Source organism: Athene cunicularia (assembly GCF_003259725.1).
Source record: "Athene cunicularia isolate RWA chromosome Z unlocalized genomic scaffold, athCun1 chrZ_part3, whole genome shotgun sequence".
Taxonomy (NCBI): Eukaryota; Metazoa; Chordata; class Aves; order Strigiformes; family Strigidae; genus Athene; species Athene cunicularia.
The window spans coordinates 7504910-7531219 of NW_020799144.1; the positions used below are offsets into that span (position 1 = coordinate 7504910).

The 26310-nt window shown below is 42.5% G+C and overlaps 1 protein-coding gene across 2 annotated transcripts in view; it reads left to right on the top strand.

Annotated features, from left to right (window-relative positions):
- The window catches only part of KIAA1958 (KIAA1958 ortholog), a 36620-nt gene extending 17730 nt beyond the window's left edge, over positions 1–18890 (top strand). The window contains exons 2-3 of one of the 2 annotated variants that reach the window (XR_003400176.1): positions 7387–18818; positions 18849–18890. Coding sequence is in view for 1 of the 2 variants with exons in the window: in XM_026866555.1 (XP_026722356.1) it covers positions 7387–8432 (1046 nt within the window). In the remaining variant the exon portion in view is untranslated. The other variant, XM_026866555.1, reaches the window with a different exon arrangement.
- The last annotated feature ends 7420 nt before the right edge of the window (positions 18891–26310 follow it).

Genomic DNA, 26310 nt, shown 5'->3' on the forward strand with positions numbered 1-26310 from the left:
ACCAAATACACCAAAGCATATGCCACAATATTCAATCCAGGAAGACTTATCCCTGTCAGGGAGACTTATCCCTTCTTTTTGTGGGTACTTTCCCACTCGTGGGTACTTTCTCACGTCTATCCTGCACGGCTATGCACCTGCAACTTATGGATAGACAACTACAATTTCCAAAACCATAAACTGCAAAGAATGCCTTACTTACAATTTGAAGTTCTTGCTTCCAGCCTTCCAGTCCAGGGATCAGGGCTCCTCTCCAAGAAATCCCCAGTGCCAGCTGAGGTTTCATGATCCCAGGATCTGTCAAGCTTCAGAGGCAGAGTCCCATCTGGGTCGCCAAAACTGATAGAAAAAGCCAGTCAAAGAAGAACTCTCTAAGACTCAGAATCATAGTATTAGAAAGCATCATTCTTTATTGCAGCGCTGGGTGCACGGGGGATTGCTCCTCCACAAGCGGGCACACCCATTGTGGTAATTTGACTTGGCTTTATACAATAAAGTGTTACATATTCGTGATAGTTCCAGAAACACCTGTACATATTCATGATCTCTCCACAAAAAGGTGTGTTTTATTATAACGAGTTCTAAGAAGTCATTTTCATGTGCTCTGCCCTGGTCTTCTAGATACACCTGTGCAGTGGTCCCTGGTGGTTGTGGGTCTTCAGGATTAAGATTGAAGACGCCTTCTCTTCCTCTTGTGACTTTTTACCCAATTAGTATTTCCATAATCATGATAACTCAGTATTCATTGAGTCCCATCCCTTATCTTGGGACTCAGTATTTGCAGCTCCTTCCTTATCTTAAGAGTTCCTCCTGCTGAGAGCCCACCCTTTCATTGCATTATCCTGCCTGTCCAGTGTCTCTCCTAGTTGTCCTGCATCCATTCTCTTAAGGTTCCTCACTTCATCAAAATCTGATGAAAGTTTCCAGACAGTCACATGGTTTTCCCCCTCCTTTTACTCTGATTCACCAAGCTCAAGCTTAAATATGTATGATTATTATGGCACAGGAAGTATGCTTTATTTGGCTTTAGGACTTCCTAAAGAAAGGGTTATTGTTGGATATGAAATAATTACAACATATTTATTTTTGATTTAAGCCTTTGAATACTGCATCTGTGTAGGAGTTGCCCCAAGGAAGTTAGTCCATACCAGATAGTAAAAGTGCCAAAAAATTATTCTTTTAGTGTTTAGCTCTCCCAGTCTCTTAATCTCAGGGTGTTTCTGCAAATGCTCAGAGGCACTTCTGTCTGGGAGACCTTACCCTCACTCTTCAGTGGTGAGATGGAAGAATGGCTTTCCCTCGGTTATTTCTGTGATACTGTGAAAGCTAACTGTCAGCTCTTTAATTTCTGTATGAAGGAAGAGTACTGATATTCCAGGTTGCTGTGGTACAGCGGTAGCATTCAGCCACTCCTGACAGGGGAGCTATCGCACTGCTTCCAGGAAGGCACATTTGTCAGAGGGTCCCCCCACCTTTCTGCTGCCATGACTTGACCACACCTCCCTTGTGCAACAGTTCAACCTCTGCGATTGTCGACTTAAATATCATTTACCTGCAGATAGCCTCTTGCAACAGGATGTGATGGGGGAAAAGAAGGGTCAGAGCAGGCTGTGGATTACATTAGCTGTTTTAGTGGGCTGTATGTGGCCGTGGTCCATGGGTTGGATATTGATGTTTTTCAATAACTGCAGAGCAAGGGCAAGAGCCAGCCTGCAATGTGCTGGGCTATGAAGAGGGAGCACTTAGCACCACTGTGAGGATACATGGTGCCTTGTGTGCACAATGTAGACTTTTTCACCTGAATTAAAGTATTTTGGTGGAAGCAGATCTGCTGCAGAAGTATTTTCCTAGTCAGAACACTCATTGAGCAGAGAAGGCTTCGGATGGTGATGTGATGACCACCAAAAAACCCACCTTACTTTTAATGTACTTATGAAATCTTATGCCTACCTTAATTTGAGTTTAAGGCTGTTTGCAGTAATAGCTCAGGTTCATGATTAACATTGCAAACCCTCTCTGAACATTAATCTGCATCTATCTGTTGTGAACACAAGAGCCTTTCCCTCCACCATACATAATTAGAGGTTATATCCTTTTCAGGGAGTCTGTATGGATGTGCGAAAGCTGAAATAAAAACCACCCTGAATATGATAACTGCTGATAATGTTAAGTCTTGGCTGTGTTAAGATCAGATTATGACAAAATAAGAAGACAACTATTGTTCTGTAGGAAGGATCATCTCATGGTTGAGGGCTAGCCTGGAACATTTGGCTCCCACTTGTTTGTTTAATCTCTGCCAGGTCACTTTATCTCTTTGGCTACATTTAAACTGGGAGATCTAAACTAATTGGCACTTTTTCAAACCTAGTTGGGAGTTTACCCCAGATTCCACAGTAGGGTAGTTTTACTGGCTTTTTCTGCCATGTTCTGGTTTTCTTGGAAAAGAAACTCCAAAGTTGGATCAGATAGGAAACACCAGAGCTCATTTGTTCTGTGATGCAGATGACAGGGCAGGACCTCAGGAAATGCATCTCCAATGCAATTTATTTTTTATGTTTCTGTTCCTAGTCTGTAAGACAGGAATAAAAGCAGTATGAATTCCAAAGGTTGTGTTATGACAAGGAAAAAGCATTAAGGATAGCTTCATGTGATAGATCAATGATTACAATTTTTGGTTGGCTAGTTCACACCATTTTACTGGCTGAAACAAATTAGAGCATAACATGAGAGTATCTGTCTTCCTAACAGAGCCTAACAACAGACAACTACAGAAGACTATAAGAAAGGTGTGAATATCTCTAATAACTCCCCACTCCTATCCTCCAGCAATTTGCAGCTCCCAGCCTTTCTGATACAGAGGTGTTCTCTTGTATTGAGGAGTGCTTTGTGATTTCTTTTCATGCTTTTACCTAGTTTTGGAACCCATGCACACTGCAGAGTTGATGATACAGTGAGCAGTGGTGGCCCAAGAGCAAATATAATTATGTTTGCAGTAGTCATGAAACTAATGTAGATCCTGTTGTGGTTTGAGCTCAGAGGGCAACTGAGTGACACACAGCTATTCACTCACCCCTTGCTCCCCAGTGCTGGGATGGAGAAAAATTCTTCCTACAGTGTCCCAGCTTCCTTTAAGAGCATCTGCCTGCTCAGGCATGGGGCCCTCACAGGCTGCAGGCGAATCTCTGCTCCTCTGGTAACCTCCATGGGTGCAGGGGGGCGGCCCTGCCCTCTCACCATGGGATACAGGGGGCGGGGTCCCAGCTTCAGCACACGTCCCCCTCTTCCTTCACCTTCTTTCCACTGACCTCAGTGTTTGCACAGGTGTCTGTCTCTTAACTCCTCCTCAAAGTCCCAACTCCCTCTCAGCTTCCCTTTCTTAAATACGTTAACACAGAGGCACAGCCACTGTCACTAATCGTTTCAACCTTGGCCAGAGGCAGGTCTGACTTGGAGCCAGGGTAGCTTCAAGAAGCTTCTCACAGGAGCCACTTCTGTAGCCCCCTCCCCGCTACCAAAAACCCCGCCACACAAATTCAACACAATCCCCACCTGTGTTTTCAGTAATTTTCACTGGGATGGCACTTGAGGCGCATTTTAGTCTCGAGTTCTTAGTGATTGAAGTACTTTTATGTAGCCTTTCTTTCTGTGTTAGTCTGGATGGATTTGTAAGTAACAAAATGACATTACACCATCTTAATCTTCTCTGGCAAGGTTGCAAGGCCATGTGGCTAAAGCAGAAGCAATCAATGCCAAATGTCCAGACTGGGATAAGGTCTTTGGTTCTGTTTCTGCTTATTTCCTTTAGGTGAAGTAGAGACATGTAGAGTAGATGGGTCTGTTGTAAGTGTTTCACAAGGGCCATTTGCGGACTGCACCCAGGGAATAGTTTTTGTGTTCTTCTTGTCCTGTAGGGAAAGGATGCAAGGTGCACTTGGTCTTGGGCACTGTTTAATTGGTGATTCAGATGGCATAATTGTACTGGGGTCTGGCTGGGATGAAGTTAACTTTCTTGATTCCCTGCTGTGTTTCAGATTTGTAACTCAAACAGTGTTAATAACAGAACAATGTTTTGGCTGTTGATGAGGCAGACTTGCACAGTGTCAAGGTTTTCTCTTTTTCCCACTCTGTCCTCATAGCAGCGAGGTCTCGGGTAGGCAAGAGCCTGTGAGAGGACACAACAGGGACAGCCAGCCCACACTAACCAACATATTCACTGCCCTATGACATCATGCTCAGCAACAAAAACTGAAATGAGGTGGTTTTTTGGGGAAGTGGGCATTGGTCTCCTTGTGGGAGGTGGTGAGTGATTGCCATTGCCTCATTGCCAGTTGGGTTTCTTTTTCCCCTTCAGTTATTAAACTGTCTTTGGCTTGACTCACAGGTTTCTTACTTTTGCTCTTCCTATTCTTGTCCCTGTCCCTCTGGGATGAGGAGTGAGCAAGTGTCTGTGAGGTGCTTAGGTGCTGCCCAGGGTCAACCACCACCATAATAGAGAATAAGATTATGAAATTAGCAAGAAACACAAAATTTAGCAGTATTAAAAGCATGCCTGGATACAATTTCTGTTTCCATGGTAGTGGGAGATGGATTATGTAGTTTCTTTCAGCACTATGAAATCTTACTGAAATGAAGAAGTAGGACTTTAATGACATGAAGAATTATGTCTTCTTCCTCAGCTGTCCTAGGCTATAAAGAGCTGTCTTAGTTAAGTTAGGCTCAACCACATCATCTGCTTTTGCTGTGGATGAAAAGCATATGCAAATGATAACAGTGGCTCAGCTGACATCTGATGTCTTTGGCTGTCTCAGACTCTGTCCATTGGGTCTCACTGCTTCCCTGCAGTCATCCTATGCTATGAGATATGCCTGATTTTGAATGGTCTCATAAGAAAGAGAATAATCCACTACTACTGCAGGCTGGATTTACAGTCAAAATTGATACAGCTCTCCTGATATGGCTGGATGAGAAGCTGACCCATTATCTTTAACATTTTCTACCTGCCTTGTGGAGTAACACACCACAACACTGCAGGAATGCAGTGTTTCTGGGGTACTGTTTTGCTTTATGCAACTTCAGGGCATCTTTAATTCAGCATGGGTTTTATAACTGTTAGCTGCAGATGTGTCAATTCCCTTTGCATATTAAGGAAAGATGCCATAACATAAATGACTGACTGAGTGTCACTGCTGTGTTGTGACAGGCTATCCTCTAAGAAGTAGTGATTGATGACATGTGTAAAACTGAGCTGTTATATGTGCTGTTTATAGTGAAACAGTACTTAAAATGTGGGCTGTCAGTCAAAGCACTGATTACTTACACAGTTCTACAATAAGTGGTGGTGGGTGCAGTGAACAAGATACTGGAGTAAATGTTTGTTTCAGAGCTTCAATCATTGTCTCTTTATTTCCAGTCTGCATCTAGCCATAATAAAAGGATTTATCCTATACATTGCCTAAAGGAGGAGACTTCACTGCAGGCTGCTAGGAGCTCTTTGATACTGACATCAATATTAAAACCAGTTTCTGAAACAGGCTGGTGACCTTTTCTTTTTCTCCTTGAGCACAGTTCAAGCAAACCTCAGTGCTCTATGGCTGCAGAAGCCTCCAGAGACCTCAGCTGCAGACTCTCTGATTCTTTGTGTTTTACAGAGGGCTTGAGGACCCCTCTCAATAGGTTTCACTGAGTACAATGGATGCAGTGGATGCCTTGCAGTGAAGACACAGGATCTGGTCCCCAGGGATATAAACTCAGCCCTGTTTCTGGCCTGCTGGCAAGTCACTCCCTGTGCCTCTATATGCAGCTGTGGTATGGAGGTGATGGAATGAAGACTCCTCAGAGTCACTCTGTAGATGGGTGGAAGGGGAAGCTGCCCAGTTGTGCGTATGATGTTTCTGCACCACATGAAACCTTGCAGATAGACTAGGAAAAGAGGTAGGTCCACCTTTCTTTCCCTGCTCCCTTCTCCATTAACAGTCTTGCAGGGCAGAGTGAGCATAAGGAACAAGCATCTGAGCACTGCTGCAAACCATGGGTGTGCTATGTGACCTGGCCTGAGTGACAGAGAGGCAGTAGGATCTTCACCTGATTGTATACCACTTTGTAGTGTGTATGTTGGGTGGGAAACAGTTGGCGAGTGTTACGATGGCACTGATGAAAGGACACCAAAACGCATGGTTTTTGCAATGAGATAGATCAAAAAAGAACTTGCTTTTTTCTCCTCTTCTGCTTATTTAGTGGAACAGAGAAAAAAAGAATGTTTCACTCACAATTGCAGAAAATAGTCAAATAATTGCATTTTTCCTTCTCTGTGTTTGCTGTTCATCTTTTAAAACCTTTAAGGTTAATCACATTCATAAGGCCAGTTCCACCTATGTGCTTGTAGTCTGCATCCTTGTACAGACAAATTTTTGCAAGAAAACTGTCCTTAAGTACACACATCACTTACATGTTAAAAGCTTTTCTTTTTTATGTTTAGCTTATGATTAGCTCAAAAATCAGCTGTCAGTAACAACCTTCATAGTGGTAGCATCTGAATATTGTGGTTTGATATGTCATTGATTGTAAGGACCTTTAAGTATAGCCTTATAGAGCAATATAAACTTATTTCCAGAATTTATTTTTCTGCAAAATTAAAAGGTCAAAATTATACTTCCACTGTCAAGGTACAGCTTGATTATGTAGAAAGACTCTATAATCATGTTTCTCTTCCATATCTTCTGATGTGAGCATATTAATTACTTTTTTAAAATTCTTGTACATTTGTAAATTACACATTGCTGTGTAGTAGTTTTACCTGCCAACTCCTTTGTTAGGATGTGCTGCTAATGCACATCCTGTACATTTCTGTACTGTTTCATACTGTACATTTCTGTCTATATTTAGCTTTTTTAAAATGTGTCTGATTAAAGATAATTTTTACTGTCATAAATATCATGCCTTAGCTATATTTTGTAGAAAAAAAAAATGGAACCAGTACAATGTCTGGATTCACAAATGAAGCAATTCAGAATGGGCTTATTACTCCGATTGGGCCCTGCACACAGCATTGGGATCCACAGATCCTTCTGCCTTGCATTTGTTCTAAAAAGCAGATTGCCTCTAATCCCACTGTTTTACACAAATCTTCATGTACAAAACTGTGCCCTAGTGTCATGAGGAGCTCACTTTGGTTTTGTGCCATACTCTAGTACATCATTTGTGAAACTGTAGTTGGCTGTTCAGTCATGTAACAGGTATGTAATGATATTTTTCAGTGCTCTTTCTGAAATTGATTTTAATTTTTTTGCTTTTTTTTTTTCCCTTTTAAAGGGTGTTTGTTCTGGGGAAAAGCGCATTACACAAACTAATTGCTTCTGCTTTCTTTTGTCTTTCCTCTTCTTCTTTCAGACCAGGATGAGAGAGCAGCGGAGCTCAGCAGGGAGCAGAATGAGAAGACCATTCGCAGCACACAGACAGCTCTCCGCAATTTCCGAGAGTTTCTCATCTCCAAGTACCCCTCTGAGACCCGGGAGATCTACGTCATCCCCTGTAAAGAGCTTGATGCCTACCTTGCTTCCTTCTTTGTGGATGCCAGACAGAAGGATGGGTCTGAATACGAGCCAAACAGTCTGGCCAACTATCAGTGTGGGCTGGAGCGGTATCTCAAAGAGCACAGGTATGGATACAGTATTACGAGGGATAAGGAGTTCAAGAGGTCGCAGGAAGCATTAAAGCAAAAGCAGATAGAGCTGAGGTGTAAAGGAAAAGGAAACAAGCCACACAAATCCATGAAGCTCACCTTTGCTGATGAGCTTATCCTGCGCAAAAGAGGCTTGTTGAGCCGATACAATCCTGAAGGGCTTCTGAATCTTGTCTGGCTAAACAACACTAAGGCATTTGGACACTGCACGGGTTTCCATGGGTCCACCCTCAAGTGGGGAGACATCAGACTGCGAGTGACAGAAACTGGGTTGGAGTACCTGGAGTGGATGGGGCCAGACAACGGAGATGTCAATGCCAAGAGCAAGAGAGGCGGAACAGACTCCCGGGTGTACGCCACCCAGCACTCCCCACAGACCTGCCCTGTGCAAGACTATAAGGAGTATGCCCAGAGGCGGCCTCCAGCCATGCGCTATGAGGATGCGCCTTTTTACCTGTCCATCAAACCTGTCGTCAACTTGGCCGCACTTCACTGGTATAATTGCCAAGCCCTGGGGAAAAACAAGCTTGCCAAGATGGTAAAGACGATGTGCGAGAAAGGCAACATCCCCGGACGGAAGACCAACTTCAGCGTCTACCAGAGCTGTAGCACCCTCTCAGAAGCGCAGAGCAACCAGCTGGTGCTGATTTGCAATAACTTGAGCCAGCAGGCTGCCCAGTCCATGGCAAGCCACTCCAATACTGGCAACTTCATAGTGTCAGCATCCTATGACTCCTCCTCTGACACGGCTTGAAAGAGGGATATCACATGAACACTTTTTTCTTTTCCTTTTTGTTTCAAGTGTTGAATTTGTGCCCAATAATACACATCAACTGTGATTGTACACTATTCCCCCATAGCCCTTTCTCCAGTGTTAATTCACTTTATAAAAATATATAAATATATAATATATTTTTCTTTTTACAAATAAGTCAATAGAAATAGTTTAGTATTACTAACATAGTATTTATAGTGTTAATACAAAAACATAATGTACTTATGGATTATAATATAAATGCAGATTTTAAAAGGACAAAAACGGTTCTCAGGCAACACAAGATAGACTGGAAATACCATTTTGAACATGCACACATCAGTGAGTTTAAATCCCCAGGGAGGCTTACATAGCAATTCTATTTTAAATCATTTTTCAACTTATTTTAACATGACCTCCCAGAGTGGAGGAGACAAACTTACCACTGGCTGCTGCTTCTTATCTGCTGGCTTATTCTTGATCAGCAAGACCAAGAAATAAGAGATACATCAATGTAAGTTCATGAAACCATTTAACACATTTTTTTGTCTGGTTTTTTTGTTTCCTGAGGCTCATTTATGCTAGATGGGAAAAAAAATCCTGAAGTCAGCTGAAGACTGTTTTTAACTTTTGTTTTTGATGATGATTTTCTGTGATCAAAATGTTGCTAGTCTTTAGACTAAAAAGTATTGTTTTCAACAACATGCAAAACTCTTAATGGCAAAACCACTGTCAGACACATAATTTTAACTGTTTGAGCATGGGTTTTTAGTATTTTGTCACTGTGTATACTTAATGTAAAATCTACTGACTTAGAGCCACTCTTTCAGTATTATGAGGAATGCAATAGTGCAGAAAAACCACAGTCTTACCACAAACTGTACAGAAAAAAATAACTTCAAATATGTCTTAAGCCATCATTTGAAATCTGCAGAAAGAACATAGAGAGTGTAATGATAATTTCATATTTACTACAAAAAATTTAAAAGTTGGATAGTTTTAAGTGCTGGAAAACAAATTTAAGTCAGCTACACATAATCTATTTCCATTGCAGACGATGGAAGATGTGTATGTGAATCTGAAGGCAGAATTTGGTCCTTAAAGCCTTGAGATAATCAATGCTACTGTTCCAATATTTGGCCTTGCAATATAGTTGTTCTTCTGCTCTAAGTATGAGGAAAACACTAAAAAATTCAGTATTCCAGTGAATTATTATAATTCTTGACCTTTAAAATTATGTACAGTACTTCTCCAATAATTCAGCTTAGTCTGTGTTCCAGTAGGATATCCTAAGGCTGTGATGAGGCTTTAGACAAGTCTGCTGGGGTGATCTAATGCCCGCTGAAGTCAGTGGAAGAGTCAACCTCAGCTGACTTCCAATGGGTGTTGGATCAAACTGTTACTGAGGGTGTTCTTTGCTTTGGTGTTTTTAATTGTTGGTTTTCTTTTTTCCCTTCCCATTCCTGCATATCCTTAATATTCTTTAGATCTGCAACTGTGCAGTGACTTTAATCATCACTAATTCCAAAGAAAGTGTGAAACAAAGGTAGCAGACAGAAAAAAATAAAGGCACAAAGCCTGCACCTCACTTAAGCCTTACTGAAGGTCTGTTTGGGAGGTGGGGTAGGTAGCAGATGTGCCACTGAAAGGTCTAAGAGAAGAGATTCCACTATAATAAATACCTGTCTTCCCACAAAACTTCCTGCAGGTGACACAGGCTGGCTCTGATCTCTTTGTGCTCTGCACATAGCAAGGCTGGTACAAAGTATGGGTTTCCTGAGTGCCGATGGTCCCAGGGTCTTGCATGCCATGACAGTCTAGCCACCAAATCTTCAGCCTCTGAGTTACAGGCCGCTGTCTCTCAAGGCTGTAGGGTAGGCAGTGGATTGATGGGCCCAGGCGGTCATTCATTCTGCAGAGCTATGCTTTTGTGACTTGATTCTGGGGATTGAGACCAAATCATGACACTACTGAAGTGAGTGCAAGCTGTGCCCATGACTTTCAGTACAATGGCAAATCGGACTTGTAGGTAAAGGAGAAAGAAGCACAAAAAGGCTCGGGCTGCCCAGCTTCCAAATGAGGCTAGCCATCTGATTGTTGTTTGCACAGCCTTGCCTTTTCATGGCAGTTCTTTTAATGTGATAGACTTAGATTTTCAAGGTCAGTGCTGCTCTCTGTGGGATTTCTTTGCTGTTTCTCACTAAAGATTCACACAGCTGTTCCTAGTATGTGCTGGAGTGCGGGGGGTACCATGCCAAGGAGCTCCCTATGGGTGCCAGGTGGGAGCTCAACCATGGAGCCAGCCTCTAAGTAAAGTCTCTGGTTTCTGTTTCTCTCCTATTGGCACTCATCTCAGCACTTCCCAGTGGCAGCTATTGCAGGATCTGACGTAGTTCCCCACTTTACCTTTCCTGTGCTGCAACACAAAGCTTGGTCTTTTTGGGGCAGCAGATCTCTGCTTCCCACCTCTCCTCCCCTGCCCAATCACCCTTCTTTGCTGGGAAGAGCTGCCTTGAGCTTGTAGGGGAAAGAAGCCACCCCAAGGTGCAGCTGTCTTGTGTCTACCCTCAAGCCCTACAAGGCTGGAAACCAGACCTTATAGCCAAATTGCTTCTCACACTATTATCAGGCTCAGAACTTGGTAATGGTTCACATCTGCAGGTATGCCTTAAGCGTGTTGCTTCAGAGTGGGCTATTTTGTGTGAGTTATTTAGTATGGTAATTCCACAGTTGTTCTTGTCTATGAGGAGCTGCCGATATGCTGTGCTGCAAGCAGGTCTTTGAAGTGCTGCTTCACATCAGTGCTGTAATTCAGCCCTAGCACAGACCTTGGCTCTGTTGTGAGATGCCAAAAATGCTCAGTGACCCAGAAGAAAGATGGGCACTCTTGGGTTTTCAGCTGGGAGGTCATAAAAAGCATTTCCCATGACTTTTTGACTCTGCATACTGTCTGAGTCATTTACCACAGTATTAGGATGGTTTGTGCTAGCGTCCAGCCCATGTGCTGGGTGAGGCAACATTTCTGATACCCTTGGCTCAGCAGGTCACATCAGCAACTTCTGCCTGTTTGGTTGGGGGATAAGCTGTGGAGTACGATAGCCTCAATATTATAGGGCCAGTTTTGTTCTGCTTTGCAACATCTCTAGTAACTCCAGCTTCCAGCTGGTGCAGATTGCCTGGCAAATTCTGATGGGGCTGCCCCAAACAGGGGGCAGTTAAACACATAGGGCCAGTATATGATACCCAAGTAGTATCATATTTAAAAAAAAAAAAAAAAATCATTAGCTTTGAAGGGCATTTTGCACAACATATTATCCAGTCTTCATAGGTGGAAAATTGCAAGGAATCAGGTGACCACAGCTTAATGAATTCTTTGTATTAAGGCCTTGGGAGGATTGTTAACTGACTAGGAGGGAGACTTCTGATTTAAACCACTCTCGTGTTTTTGTCTCATGCTGGTGGGAGAGTAGATGTCCCAGTTGCTGCAGCTCAGCTGACAGTTGGCAACCCAGTTGCTTGTAACTGTCTCACAGTACTCTGAAGGCGTCAAACCTGCTCCACCAGCAAGTTGCAAGCTCACAACATCAGTGTGCAGCTTTCCTGATGCTAAGACATGGCAGTGTGGCCAGGGGCTAGTGCTGCCAACTGCTACAAGCCTTCCTCACTGCCTAAGCAAAGGATTGGGGTCTCCTACCATGGCTCTTGATACTGAGTACCTTTTACCATGAAATAAAAGGGTAGCTGGCAAAACACCGTACTGCTCCCATCGAGCACAGTCTGTAAGCTGGTGATTGGGTGGGCTGGCTTACAGTGCAGGTGACTGGCTGTCATCCTGTGCTTCAGTGTAAAAGCTGAGCTTTTGCCCCACACAGTAAGGCTGTGGTTTCCATAAGATGGAGGTAGCTGGCTCCAAAATGGGACTCTCTCCTTTCTTTCTCCCTTTTTTCCTGCCACTCACCTTTCTTTGGTCTGGTGTTAAAACCCCTTCAGTGAGTCATTTCAACTCACTAGCCCAGCAAAAAATGCAACAGAAAAAGGGGAAGTCAGATTATTTTGTGCCAGATTTCAGAGTTGAATCTGCTCACAAATTGAGGTGCAGAGCACGTGGGGGAGATGGAGGTGTGTGTTCCCCTGCCAGTATCACAGAGTCACTAGCCTGGCTCAGCTACTGCAGCCTTGGAAACCCGGCAAAAAGCTAATCAGATTGAGATCCATCTGAATCATTTGCAGATGTACTGATTGCCTTCAGAACCATTTACCAGCTTTTGGGAGGTTTGGGAGCTACCAAGAGCAAAGTTTGGCCTTGGCTTTAAGAAAGAGGCAGAGTGCCAAAGCACAGACCTGCACACAGTGTGAAGGAGTCTGCACCAATGTTAGCGCAGCCTTTCCCACGTGGCCTTCTCATGACACCAAACCAAGAGTCAGACATGGGGATTATACATGGATGTCACTGGACTGATCTGGATGCAGCTGTGCACAATACATGCACTTGGATCTGTTCACGTGATTGCACATTTAGCTGGACAGAGCTGTGGGCACTTGGATGGCTTAAGCTCTGTTTTATTAGTCACTCATGCATGTATTTATGATATTGTGGGTTTGCACAATGTACATGTATTCATGCAGGTAGTTGGAACTGAAGTCTTTGAAATTTGGGCGCTGCAAACTGCCTGTTTAATTTTCAAATATGTATTTATGCAACAAAATGTATTTTTTAGTACAGGAGAATGAAATACTGTTGTGGACTACATTGTAGACTAAATTACAAGGGATATCTAAAATAACAGCACATAACTTTTTCATTTGCATAGTGCAATAATTCTATGATAGCAGCATCCAGGCTATTGACATATAGGACAATCTAATAATGGAATCAGTGTCCCTGTTGCACATTCTCCTTTGTGAAGAATATCAACACTTTCAAGCTGTTTTGTGTTTTTCTGTTTAGAAGCTGCTGTGCACTGGTATTCAGTCTACAGCGTAGTTGCCCTCTTAGAAAGCAACATTGTTATACTGCTGTGCATGCTCGTCTCAGATGTTTGTGACCAGATCTTGTTCTTGCGCAAGCAATGTGCGGTGGGAAGAAGGGGATCAGGAAGAGCAGGTGGTGTGCCACTCTAGAACCTGGGCTGCCCTAAGGACTGAAACAGCCTTAAAGGAAACTGAGATTCCTATTGCACTAGGTTTCCTCCCTGTCCAGCTTCTATTTACCCTTTCTTGTCACCGTGTCTGAGTACATCCCATAAGTGCATTGACTGACCCGACTAGCACATGTGGTGCATGGGCTGTTCATTCCTTCTGACAATAAGCTGCAAATGACTGTGATTGACTGACTGGTCCTCCCCATCCCCGACATCCTTGCATCTGCACCATGGGGCAAGGGGACCACTTTGTGCAGGGTGGCTCTTGGCTGAGAGCTCCCTCCTGCCTTTCAAGTGACCTTCTGCTTTGGGGATAATGCGCTCAGGGCGGACCGCCTCGCGTCAGGTACGCGAGGTTTGTGGGATACTGCACATGAGCACTCTGGAGGCTCGCATCTCTTGTGCTGGAAGCACTCTCCCTCTCTCTTCTCTTCTGCTTTTTGTGAGAGCGCTTTCAATTCATTAAATGAGATGAAATTCACTCCTGTGTAGAGGACCAGGCCCACGTCTGTGTGCTGCTTGGCCTTCCACCAACTCCCTTAAAATAGGATTGAGATGACTGGTCCTCAACAGTACGTAACTTTTGGGCTCACTGCATCATGGAAATCAGATCATCACATGGTGAGGCAACAGAGCATGGGGACCCCTCTGACTCCCTGAACTCCCAGAGGCAGTGTGAATGTGTGGGAAGAAGGAGAGCTTACAGGACACAGAAATGCAATTTGATTTGCCTGAAATGAGCCAATTCATGCTTCTGGGTTAGGGTAAAGAAGGACTCAGCTGTTCACTATGAAATGTGACTGGTAGTGGATCTGCACTTCTTAATGAGGGTTCTTTGCTAAACGTCGGTGTGAGGAGATGGCTGCTTTGCTGTCCTTGTGCTTAAGAGAAAGGATGTATATTATTTTCTTTCTGTGCTTTCATGTGTCTGCGCTGAATCTGCCTCTCAGTGCTGAGAAGGAGTGTGGAGAGAAGGCAGTCCAGCTTAAATATGGCTATATTCCTAGTCAAAAAGCTTGAACTATGCTCTCTGGTGATGGTTCCCATGTGCTGAGCCATGCCTTCCTTGGTGGTTGGGGACAGTACTGCATCAGCTGGTGTCTCCCAGGACATCTGTTGGCTCTGTGCAGAGCCAGCATGGGTGTCGATGCACCACTCCAAAAACTGAGAGCCTGGGGGTAGCTTGTCAAGAACACCCCTATCAGCCAGGTGTCTGCAAACCAAGAAGGGGGAAGGCCCTAAGCACAACTAAATGATGATGCTTTCCCCATGGACAGCATATGAGAGACACATGAGGCTGGGCTGATACCTCCTCAAGGGTTTTGGAAACCTAAGGGACCTCACCAGGGACATCACTGCTTCACCGCTTTCACAGAAGCATAACTTCAGGCGACGATGGAGTGACCCTTCTGAGGACATGTCGGGTTTCTCTGAGCCCTTGGCAAGTTGTGTGGTTGCACGGCTTCCAGCTCCACTCATGTAAACCAGGGGTCAGCCTGTTCCACCCCCCTGCACTGTCTCAGGCTGAGGCCCTGCAAAGCTCTTCTGATGTTGTCCTCCAGCACCTCGACATTTCCAAACAGGAAGTAGAGGGGCATTTACAGTGGTGAAATACTGGAAAGCTAAAAAGCCCCACAGTTTAGAGACACCTGTGAGCTTGTTGAAAAGTTTGACACTAGCCATTCACTCAAACATGTTTAAAGCAATGGTGATGGCTTTAATTCCAAATCAGAAAGGGGAAACAATGGGTTTGGCATGAAATGTGCTTGTTACATGAACTGATGGGTTTTGACATAGTCTCTAGAGTCTCTGTCTCAAGCAAGCAATTTATTTCCTCTGTTTTTTCACTGAATTGGTTGTTAGAATTTTGTCTGCATTACCAACTATTTGTTTTATTATAAAAATGCCATTAAATTAGTTGTCTGTGCATTAGAAATGGATTTACTGTTTCAAAGGGATTAGGATGCTTTTGCCTAATCTTTTATTGTTGTGCTCAACATTGATTACACAGCATTCACTAGGATCTGAAAAAATCAGTACCTTTTCAGATTTCAGTGTCATCTTTTGTAATTAATAGATGCTTTGTTTACAGTGTTTAAGAGACTGGTGAGGTAGGTGCTATCATTGAAATTTCAGTGGGATAGAGGTTCAGTGGGAATGAGAAGAGGTGTTTAGCTCTTTCACAATGCTTCCAGAATCTGTGTTTGCATTTTTTGGTTACTACTGTTTTATACAGTCCATAAGTGTCAAGAAAAAACAGCCAAGTGAGGGGATGAGAAGAAAATGCAAAATATTTTGTACAAAAATATTGTATTATTCCTACACTAGAAAACTAAACTCTTTAAATTAATTTTGCAGATATCTTTGACACTTCAGCTGTTATTTTTGTGAACAAAGATGACTCTAACTTTACTCATGTCTAGAATTTGATCTGCTTTCTGAAGGCTGTAATCTTGCCAAGACTGTTCTCCTTATCATTATAGCATGTTCTCAGCTGTCCTAAATCACCCTGGTCTACCCCACATTGCTCCTGCCAGAATTCCTCCTTCTCTTCTATCAGACAGTTAATACACTTAGTATATGTCAAATTTCCAGCCTGAAAACAAGCCAGTGCCAGAGTCCATACTTCAGCCTCTGTATCTGCAGCAGTGTGTGTGAAGTGTAGATGCAGAAGGCAAGGCAATAGTAACTGGCTTCAAAATGATTTGGTGACTTTTGCGTAGGAAGACAAATCTTCTCCTAGTGACAGTGGGGCTGAAGGTGCACTGAACAATGACTGCAGTGTAAAACGCTTTGTGGAGGCCTTTCTTTTTTGCCTGGTGCTTATGCTTCAGATCCTGCAAGCTTTGCCTTCTGTGGGAGCTTTCTCTGTGGGCAGCTTGCAAGACTGGGTTCCTCTGCACAAGGCTGGGCGCATGGATATGAAACGAAATACCCAGAGCATTCAGGGATGTGCAGACAAAATATGGCATGAAATGTCTTAATGGAGTCTGAATGCTGGCAGGGAAGGAAAAGCTGAGCACCTGGTTTTGCTCCCCTTTATGGCAGTGTGTGCCAGCCGGGTGGTGCTGCTGCCACAGCAGATTTGGTGCCCATTCTGCAGAACACTGTGAGAAATGTATGTCTGTGCTGCCTGCTGCTGCCCAGCTCAGGCTGTTAGCTGTACGCACATGTCTGGCCCCACTGGAACAAATGGGTCTGAAGTATGCAGGAAAAGATATTGCTTGGCCATGGTTGTGTTGTCAGTGTCTGGTTTTGTCCATGTGACCCATCTGCCTCAGAATCATCTTGAGACCTATCAGGGTAGACCAAATATTCAGGACTGGAAGAAAGAGAAGTGGCAGAATATCTAAGTGTGATGAAGATGGTGGAAAGGCAGTGGGAAAACCTGGCAAACACAATGGAAGTTTTTGTCTTTTTGTCTAACGAAGGCAGCATAATCCTTATCCTTTAATATACTACTTTGTTTTACATTTGAATTAGGAAATCTTTTCTGTTTGTTTTAATTATAATTATCCACTGGCTTTAACTGCCTTTGAAAAGCATTTTTGCTATGACAACCCTTGGTCTCACTGTGAGCAGTACTCGGGAGAAACAGCTAAAGTAAGGCTTTTATCTTTCCCTGCATGCAATGTTTAATCTTTTTAATCTTTTAATGTGAAGGTGTTTTCTCCCATTTTATATATTGACAAGATTAGCACTGTTTCTTCCAAAACAGCCACTGAAAAACATATTTTGCTTAAACGTAACCAAATTTCCACCAAACAATGTGAATTCTCCTAAGTGACCAATTCATTCTCAGAGTTAAACCTGTCTCTAAGGCTAACTTACACTCACTGACTTCAGTGACAACTCAACTTTTTTAAGAACTGTTTGTAAAAAAGTAGATTTTGTTAATGCTTTTGTTTTGTTTTATAAGAAAAAGATTCACTGTCTTGCCAAATAATAATTAATATTTCTATGCATTGTGTGATTCAGTGATGTTGCTGTTGAAATTTTGCATGTTTTCTAGATGTTTTGACATTTGTACATTTATGTGGTACTTGTAAAAATGCTAACCATTGCTGCTATAATCACCACCCTTGTAGGTAACTGAAAACTGCACTATGAAGCTGTGCCAGTTAGCAGGTTTTTGTGTGTGTCATGGTAAAACTCTGCATTCTGCTGTTTTTTCCTGTTTTAAGCCAGTATTTAGTGCCTTCTGTAGAAGGAATCAATATGTTGTGGTAGACAGGAGGTGCCAAACTTCTAATATCTTGTTCTGCACAGATGATCACTTACCAGCTTGAAGCTTAAAAAAAAGTAAAATAGAAAAAAACTCTTGAACTCTCCATCTTTCTTTAAAGTGTCTTCTCTTAATTAATTTTCATTTGGAAAAAAACCTTTAATAGAGCTGAAAACAAGCCATCTTCCCCAGCTACACCTTCTGCAGCAGCAGTCTGCCAGCTGTGAATGTGAGGGGTATGAGGGAATGCACGGTACTCAAAAGTTCCTGTTGGATCCTCTTGGATCCACTGATTAGCCAAGCCTGTTCAAGTCATTGCAGAGCACGCAAAAATACCGTTTAATGAAAGCAATCCTGATTACCATAAGAAACTGTTAGCTCTCGTAACAGTTGTGGGCCTGCTCTTGTAAACAAGTGTCAGCGTGGTCAAGTGGTGGATTCCAGTCCCTGTTCCGCCTCCGATGAAGACATGCATTGCTGCCAAATGAGACTTGGATGAAATTCAAGCCCAAGATTTTTGGTCTCGTTCTTTCCAACTGCTTTCATGGCAGACAAGTCCTGTTTATCGAAATTCTGACACTGCATTTTCAGCTCCTTTTCCACCCTCTGCTTAGAATCTGGCAATACAGCAAATAGACTCATAACGCATTCATTTTGATTTTTATAAGATTTTGACAGTCTGGAATCATACCATAGTGTAATCATGCAACAGAAACAGACAGGAGGGAAATGTGAGATGTTAATCTGCCTAGCGCATTTCCCAGCCACCAGGCATGGTCAACTGCCTAGGATGGTCTTCAAAACAGTATTTTGTATGGAAAAAAAGAAAAGACTAACCACCACTTTTCCATCTCAACTGAGAGATGAAAGCCTGTTACATCTCTTGAAAAGACTTTTCAAATCAGAATACCGATTTGCCAGAAAAACTGTGTGATTGGGAAAATAAGAGTGCATTGAACTCATTCTTATTGGTGCTGGTCTAAAGCCATCTCTGTTCCCCAGCAAGACAACCCTTTTGATGTGAAATACTTAAAAATGTTCCCCAGCAAGACAACCCTTTTGATGTGAAATACTTAAAAAAAAAAAAAAAAAGTTTATGCCAATGTGTTCAAAGTAGCTGTTTCTTTTTGTGTTTCTTATAAAAAGCATTAATGAAGAATGCATCCCAGAACACACTGAAAATCATCCCATGTAATAGGTTGAAAACCAGTCCCACTAAACTGATGAACTGAAAACCCCGGCTGAAGACCTAAACCTTTCACAAGTGATTAGGGTGCTTAGAAGCCTTTTGCAGCACATTAGTTCCCATCTCCTGGAGAGAATAGGGCTCTCTTCAGAAATGTTAGGGCCCTTTGTTGTCCTTTAAAGATAGCTGCTTCAGGCTCCTCACAGATCACAAGCCAGCTGTGACCAGTTATAATGTGTTTTTCCGTTGTTTTGCTTGTCTAGTAGCCATTTATACATGAACAGGTGCTCCCAGTAGTTTGAGTGAAGAGGTTTGACTATGCAGAACTCCTGCATATGTGGCCCTAATATTAAATATGCAAGGCGGTGATACACAGTCTTATTTCCTGAATTTCTTCTATTTAAAACTAGATCTGAGTCTTCATAGTCCGGCCAATTGCACTAATTGTCTTACCAATTGGTCTTCCTAGCTTCTTCCAGGTGTTGGCCCAACTCGAAAAAAAAAAAAAAAAAAAAAAAAAAGCCTCAGATTCCTGCAGCACAGCAGCTGTTTTTTTCCCCCATCTTCTCTTCCATTGTGAAGCTAGATATATTTGCATTATCTTCAGCTTGGATTTCAATCAGGAAAGCAATCAATATCCTTTAGCACTTTGCATGCTGGGAATGTGGTTACAGTTCTACAGGAGCAGATCTGTCTTCAGGATTTAGCCTGCTGCCTGTGGCATGTCAGAGTCTCTAGTGGTATTTCCTTTCCACCATGGTTCAGTGGTTTCAAGACGCAATCTGGATGATACTAGTGGTGAGCTGGTTTAGAGACCACCTTCCAGTCACTGTGATGCCTTCAGTGTACATATTGTCAGTCCTATAATTGCTTGTGTAATTGCTTCTGTCTCAAGTGCATTATATTGTAGGACAAGCTTTCTTTTTGTTTGGTGGGTTGGGTTTTTTTTCCAGGAAAAAAATATATCTTGGGCTGTGCTGCTGAAAGGAGCCAGGAGAGAATTATCCATTCAAACCCCAGTGTAATTTGGGGATTTATCTTTTTTCAGATCCCTTACAAGCCCCAGCTGTAATCAGCTATTTCAGGCAGAGATTTTAGCATGAGCAGTGCTACATATCTTCCACGCAAAATGCAGTTTTCTGTACACAGGGCACCTTCTTACACAGATGTCTTGCCCTGCATTTGGGAGATTATATACACAATGGTTTATTAGGCAGAAGTAATGTTTTGATGCATTTTAATGCATTAAACTCTGCAAATCTAAAGTATCTGAGGGGAAGCAAGAGATTACTGGATCTTTTCTGAAATGTGAGCAAAGTTGTCAATTACAGTCCATTTTTAGAGCTACCTGTTCAGACCCATTGTCCTCAAATTACCTTCTTTCTGGCGTTGCACAGTGACCTGAGAAAAATAAGCAAAAAAGCTTCATTGCTGTAAATGAGGAAAGATTTCATAACCTACTTTGAGCCCCATATCCCCGAGTTTCCAGGGCTGGTAATCTTTTTACTCATCAGCTGGGTAAATTTTGACCCATGTGGATGCCATATTGCTCTTTCTGCAGTGTATTTTTAAGACGCAAACTCCATACAGGGTAAGGTCCTTCACAGGTGAAGACCAATACGGTCAGCAAAGGTTCTGTCACTTGTGTCAGTTAAGAACTGTTTTTTTTGTTGTGGGTTTTGTTTTGTTTTTTTTTTTCCTACTGCAAGACACTCCACTCATCTTTAATTGGTATGGAGTAAACAAATGTATGTTGTACTGCTGTCTGCCACATTTCAATCAGATATCTCCCTGAAAAATGTTCTTTTAGTGTTTGAATACAAAAGTGCCCTCAATAATAACAAAGAAAAACCAATGTCTTTTTTTTTTTCTTTTTTTTTTTTTATGATGTCTGAGTCATCCCTTGCACAGTTGTCAGATAATGAGGCTTTTGAAAAGAATGTGTTCAGTTGTGTGCTAATTGGAGTATGACATTCACTTTTACTGATTTGCAAATTCCGGAGATATTCTGAACTTTATTGCACTTCAGCTCCATTTTTATTCCCTTATGATAATCTTTAAGAAGTCTGGTTCTGCTGCATTAGAAATTGATTTCATTGTCTGTACAATGTTTGCTACAATTGTAGTGTGACTTTTTATTTTCATTTTTTAAAAATTTATATTGGTACAGCCTTAAACTTACAGAATTAAAGATGATTTAAAAAATAATCAAGATAGTCATTGATGTCTGTGATAAGTGCATGCTTTATTCACAATATTTTGTCTGTAATTAGGTGTAGCGACCAAGTCTCATGTGTTTAATAAACTGTTTCTGCAAAGTTGACTGCTTTCTTTAATCAAGTGAAACCAATATACGTGGCATTTCAAAGCATGTTGTATAAAAAAAATCATAGGTCTCATGCTTCTGAAGTATCAGCATAGTTGGGAAATTCCTATGGACCTGTGATGCATTTTGATTAGCAGAGTGCCAACAGGCTCACTAAGAAATAGTTTCTGTCATACTCACTTTAACTTCTGGAGTTGTGTTTCAGGAAAACATTTAAACAATTACTTAAGTCCTTTCCTGCTCAGGAATGTACTTACAAGCAAACTTGACTTGAACCATGTGCTCATTTAATCTCACTTCAGTAGGACTGAAAGCCTGCATCCTGAGAGCCTTTTCTGGATTAAAGTAATTTTCCTGAACTTCATCTGGTTACATCAATTCCAAGGCACAGTTTGGCTTGAAATTTTTCATTTTGCACTTAGAATTTCAGCAGTAAGGTCTACTCTCTACATAGTTTTGTTTTAATATTCAATAAAATTAAATGTGCATCCAAGGATAGGCATTTGTCAAGACAGTTACTTGTCAGGTCTGAATTTGCTCTGTTCAAGAGGTTTTAAAATCAAATGACCAGAAAACTAAAGGTAATAAAGCCCCTATATTGTGAAAGATAAATAAACCAAGTGGAAAAATCCCTTGAGAGCTCCAACAAAATTCTACTGTGCTGCTGTTCATGGGATGACAATTGTGTTGGAGGTCACAGTGTCTCAGGTTCTGCCAAAGGAACATGATAAAAAAGAAGCCAAATCACTCAGGGAACTGCCATCTAGGGAACAACAATGTATCTGTGTTGGTGTTAGTGACTTGCAGAAAATAGACTCTACAACTCAAATAGAGTTATAAAGCAGGTATGTTTACTCTGGCCAGGGTGTAAGGGGGATTTCTCCACAAAGCTTGCATAACCACCACACACTTTACCAAAAACTTATAGAGTGTCCATATTCATTGGGTTACATAACACAAATATATATATGCATGAGTAGGGCTGGGGTAGTTCTAGAGGCTGGTGTCAGCAGTTTATGTTCTCTTTGCACCTGCCCATTGCCTCCTGGGGGGCGTCTTTGGGAGGAAGGCTTGTAGTCTTCCTCACCTTGTACTTTTCCCCGGAGCATGCGCAGATTCCCTGGTTTATTCATTCTATCTTACCTAAGAGAACCAATGGAACTTCTACCATCTGTATATGGCTATCTTTACTCATTACCAAGATTCCAACTAGTTAGAGACACCAGTTCCCCAAGGACAAAACCATGGTATTTTGCTGAACACTACAGTTCTTGTTAGATTTTCACACTAAACTGCTTTGTTTTGACGAACACAGTAGTCCTTGCTAAAATTCCACAGAACAGTCTGGGCAAGCAGGATTCTTAGCAATATTAAAAAATACTATAAATAATACTATAAGTCGCTATAAGTAAATAAGTTTCTAAGCAGTTTGCTATAAGTAAATAAGTCTCAAAACAAGTAATCATTTCTCTGTATCATTAGGACATCAGTGCAGGACAGTAGGAGCTAAGTGACACGATGGGTGAGGGATAGAGGAATATGATTTTCACCAGCTATTCTGGGACTGCATTTCCATCACCTGGCAGATGATGCTAAGTAAATCCCCTTCTTGCTGCTTGGTGCTGGTGGTGGGACTGTGTGTTGTTGTTCAGCACAACAGCATGTAAAAGGCATGGTGTCAAAGGTCCTGCCATGGTCTCAGTGACAAGTGGAAAGAAAAAATGGAAGCCTTTGGATTAAGAGATAGAGAAGTGAGGCATGGACAGGTGATGGCCAGGGTCTACCAGGTGCTTTTGCTATCTGTTGCCCAGTAAACCTGTTGATTTAAACTCTATAGCTTGGATTAAGCTCTCCTCAGAGGTTGAAGTTAATGTGCTTTCCTTTGGTCTAAAAGTGAGTATACAGGTGGTAATGGTTAATGTAGTTAACACAGGTTCAGCTCATCAAATTGGTAAAGTTCTGATAATAGTTGCTTTCACTTTTCCCTTTGTACACTGATTTAACCCAGACTGCACTTTAATAATGGCTCTGCTTCGTCAGCCCATAGGTTGGCTGCATGTCCTCTCCTGCTCTCATACCCAAGGATAACCAGCAGCAGTGTGCACATACATGTGTGCAGTCTTGCAGGGTTCAGGCCTTCTGGGTACGTAGGCAAACAGCACTGAGGAATTTGACTCGGGTAATCTGAAGTGCTTCCCCAGGATGATCTCACAAATGTGATGAAGTCTCCTGGTTGCAGCTGAATATATCTGAACATTGTGCTTGAGACGTTGCTTAAGAATCTCATGACTGCAACTGATGCGGAAGTTGCTCGGGGACATTATGGCACATTGCCGCTTCACATTGGCTTTGAAGATGGCAAAGTGGCGTCTGTAACTCACTGGTGGTTTGCTTTCTAATACACACCAAAGACAAATAGAAATTGGCAGGTATCCCTGATCCCTGGAAAGATCCACATGATTTCTTTTTGGAGTAGCCTGACGGTTTCCTATGTTACAGCCTTCACTACTGATAGCACTGACTAGCTCTCAGAGAGAATAAATAGAAAGAAAAAAACCTAGTAATGGCTATGCATAAGAAGATAGAGCTATTGTGTACAGACACATTGTTCTAAGTGCCACATTCCTACAGGTACCTGGCAGAGAATGCACACGCCAGACTGGCAGCACATGAGACATGCTTATGGCTGCTCCTCTGAAAGCTGTGAGGAAATGACGCCTGCAAGTGCTTGAAGACAAAATCTGCATATAGCATGGTTACTCACCTCAGAGTTCCTTGTGTACTTGCAAATACATTTTTAGTTATTCTTGTCCCTATGCAAAATATCAAACAGAACAGGGCTGGAGAAGACCCTGATTCAAATGTATACCCAGGGAAAGGCAGGCAGGAGCACTGGGTGTTAAGGAGATACAACCCTGCTAGCCATGGAGTCATTAACCCTGTGATACAAGATGGTGCCATTCATCTGCATTTGGAAGGAGATTTCTGTGTGTCTGGACCTTGGTAAGGGACACTCAGAAACTTCTTGGAGGCTCAGAGTGGCCACATGTTCTTGTGTGCAGACAGTTGCCTGAGGAAACTGTTGAGCACACAAGCTTTGCACATCCTACAAAACCAGACAGCTAAGCTGTATCCTTTGCAGTGCCAACTGCCTTGGGGTTCGTCTTTACACATCATCTGTGTCCTTCAGACTTCTGCATCTGGAGCCCCTTCTGGAAAAGGGACATGGTTACATGGTTGTAAAATGCGGTCATTAAACTGCTTGGCAGACCAGAAATCGGTCAGGCCACATTGGCGCTGTATCAGACACCTGGTGCCTGCAAGCCAGAAGGGAGTGTCTCCCTGCTCACCTTGTGAGAGTTGGGTGGCCTCTAGACAGTGTCTAAAATCACTTGCTCTTTCTGGACAACACTGGTATCTGACAGGAGCCTGTGATATGTGTCAGCATCTGTGCAGCATGGGCTAGCACAAAAATGAGTAAAGGCCAGTTACAAATGAGTAGCATCTGGGGATTTTAGGAACATCCAGATATGGCAGATATCTTTATCTTCTTTATTTAGGGTAGATGGGTGGGGGACTAGTATGTTTGCTTACATAGAGGGAGAATGAATACAGTCCTCTGGCTTTTCTGATGTATTGCTACTGAGACAGTGACCGCTAGTTTGCAGCATGAACAGCAACAGCCGCTGGGTGAGGAATTGCCTTTGCTTTAGAGGAAGATGCAGAGATGTAAAGAGAAATCAGATCTGAAACCTCAACAGTTTTGATGGCATCTTACTAGCTGGCAACCTCCCTCTTCTTCCCTCACCTAGCACATACAGTACAACTCCTGGCTTCAGCATGAAGCAGAGCATTAGGTGTCTAGACAGTTACCATGTGCATTTCAACTTAAAAGATCTGGCATGGAGTCCCTACAAACCATCATATAATAGCACAGTTGTCTGCATAGATGTAGGGTGTGTGCATGTTTTGGCAAGCGGTGACAAATACAACTACTTTTTCCTGTATGATGTATCATCTCAGTGACAGAAGTTTGGCAAGAGGGCTTGTGCCTGTGCAGATGACTGTTTTGTGTCATTTTGCAGGTTTCTGCTGAGAGTGTAGCATCAGATGAACCAAACACAAGGATGACTTTTACAAAGAAACCATCATTACTGAGGTCTTCAAGTGCTATGTATTCATATGCCTAGCCAACATCACCTGAAGTGTTGTTTGAGTATAAACCCTCAGGTAACCTCCAGGAAGAGGGAGGCAAAAGGTGTATTAGGCATGAGGGAGCAGCACTCCCGGATTTAGGTGCAAGATCTCCTCTGTGTTAGTTATTCATGCTGTACCTACAGCAGTATTGAGTCAGGATTTGCTTGCTTTCACCGGCAGCCTGTGAGCTACACACATAAAAATGCAGTCTTGAGGAACTTGATCCAGAACCTGCAAGTGCTGATGTAATTATAACCCAGAGCATCAGTGTTTGCAAGGCCCTTCTGGATATGGGATGTGTGTTCCTGGCTGCTTAATGCTTTTCCAAAAAACAAACAAAACCAACAGGTCCCAGCAAGAACTCCTGTCCACACTCAGGGTATGGGTGTAGGTTTTGTTAATATCTTCTGGTGGTGTCCCAACACCCTAACACATACTCCAGGTGGCACTCAGACACTTAAAACTCTTAGAGCATTATCCAGCTGTTGACAGGCAACACTGGGGAAAGAGCTTTGTGATCTGGTATGTGGCTGCTGAAGTCAGCGATGAAGGCAGGATGGGAATACCCTTATCTTTAAACAGAGCCCATGCAGTGGTGCATCTCTGAACCAAGGTCCCAGCCTTTTCCAGGACTCCTTCACCTGTCTGAGAATGAAAGGGATGAATTATTTTCTCCAGGACAAAAGAAAGCAAATATTCATTATGCTGATTAAAAAAAAAAACCAAAACAAAAACAAAAACAAACAGAAAACCGAACAGATAGAAGCAAGGAAGATCTATTTCCTGCAGGAGTGGAAAACCAG